At 34.3% G+C, this 1,515-nt stretch overlaps 1 protein-coding gene across 1 annotated transcript in view; it reads right to left on the bottom strand.

Moving 5' to 3' along the window:
- CENPI (centromere protein I) overlaps nt 1-1,515 on the bottom strand; it is a 119,237-nt gene that overhangs the window by 50,961 nt on the left and 66,761 nt on the right. Inside the window, exons 8-10 of the mRNA XM_007952194.1 lie at nt 1,216-1,344; nt 825-992; nt 556-676 (exon numbers count right to left, since the gene is read on the bottom strand). Coding sequence (XP_007950385.1) covers nt 556-676; nt 825-992; nt 1,216-1,344 — 418 coding nt within the window. The remainder of the gene's footprint in view (nt 1-555; nt 677-824; nt 993-1,215; nt 1,345-1,515) is intronic.

Raw genomic sequence — 1,515 nt, 5'->3', positions numbered from 1 at the left:
TGGTCACTCACATTTGGTACATTGCCTTTCTCTTCACCCAAATCAATATTTACTTCTATAATTAAGATATCTTCTAATGACTAATTTGGCTTTGATATATACTGATAGCAGAGAAGGGATGCTCTAGTTGGCAGACATGAACATTTTGGTCCCCAGAAAGAATTACTCCTATTATAAAATAATAAGTTGACATACTGGCTTATATATTAATCCTTTCGTAAGTTTGATTAGCATTAATCTGTTGAACTTTGGGGACTTGCAGGCAAGTTTCTGGACATACAAAGACAGAGAGGCCTTGAATTGTGACCGTCATCAAAGCAGAACCATCTAATTAAAGTTTTGAAGGCCAAAATAATACATCTCCTTTCTTTCTGCCCTTTAAAATTCTAATAAAGGAAACGCTCATGCTCTAAATATATGATTACAAGAGAAATAACTATAGCATATGAAGAATCTTCCTGTCTAGAATTTGGCATTCTTATGAAAGAAACCAACCTGTGAACTATCTTGTTTCTTTTTCATTCATCTAAAAGCTTTAAAATAAACAATTCTTACCTTTTTGTAATGTTTGACTCAACCAGTGATAGAATCTCAGTAAGACTGACTCATCTCTTACACAGTTGATATAGTGAAGTAGCAGAGAACTATTCAAAACTGAGCCCATCTGACAAGGAAGCTGCAAAAAGAGAATAATTGGTCAACTATAAGTATATGAAAAGCAAGTCAGAGCAACAAGGAAATCATTATCTAGAAACAGATGAGAAAAATAAAGGCCATAAAGGCCTCATGGAAAATGTAACTAAGCACATGGTTCAGTCACATACCTCTAAGCAATGGATATTTTCTAAGAGCTGAGAAAAGGTATGAAGCTGTTCTAGTGGAAATGATCCATTGTTTCCAAGGCAATCAGAAAGACTCATCTCTTTCTCTCCACATTCTTTGCCATAGCTCCTGGAGGCTGGCACTGGTATACGTGAGCCAGAATTCCATTTCTAAGAAGAAATATAAAACAATTAATCAGCAGACTACATAGACTATAAACAGAGAAGCACCTGTTAAGGTGGTTCAACTGACAGAGTCTGAATGCTGTTTACATGAAATTCTGGGTAATTAAAAGGTATTTAAATATCTATACTCACCTCTGACATCTGAATGGCTATTATTTAGAGTCAAAAAAAGAAGGTGACAGCAGTTTTTGGAATTTTAGATACTCACTCCATGTACAAGACGCAGTGTGGATGAGCCTAATGTCAACTTTACAGTTAATGGAGAAGGTTTCATGTTTCTTCGCCTCCTAACAATCAGAGCCGTCTGCCATAAATTCTCTGAATTCTTAAAATAGATCTATAAATTTGGATGTAGAGTACACAGAAGAGGTATCCATAAGTTAGAGCAACATAAAATCTAAAACACATAATTAATTGATACATATTAACTATGAAATATTTTGTACCCATTGAAATCCAACTGAAGTTTTTTTTTTTTAAATTCCTGATCAGGAATCCATTAAATATA

Source organism: Orycteropus afer, unplaced genomic scaffold (genome assembly GCF_000298275.1).
Source record: "Orycteropus afer afer isolate SDZICR_OR568_19922 unplaced genomic scaffold, OryAfe1.0 scaffold00327, whole genome shotgun sequence".
NCBI classification, from domain to species: domain Eukaryota; kingdom Metazoa; phylum Chordata; class Mammalia; order Tubulidentata; family Orycteropodidae; genus Orycteropus; species Orycteropus afer.
This window is presented reverse-complemented; position numbering and strand designations above follow the sequence as displayed.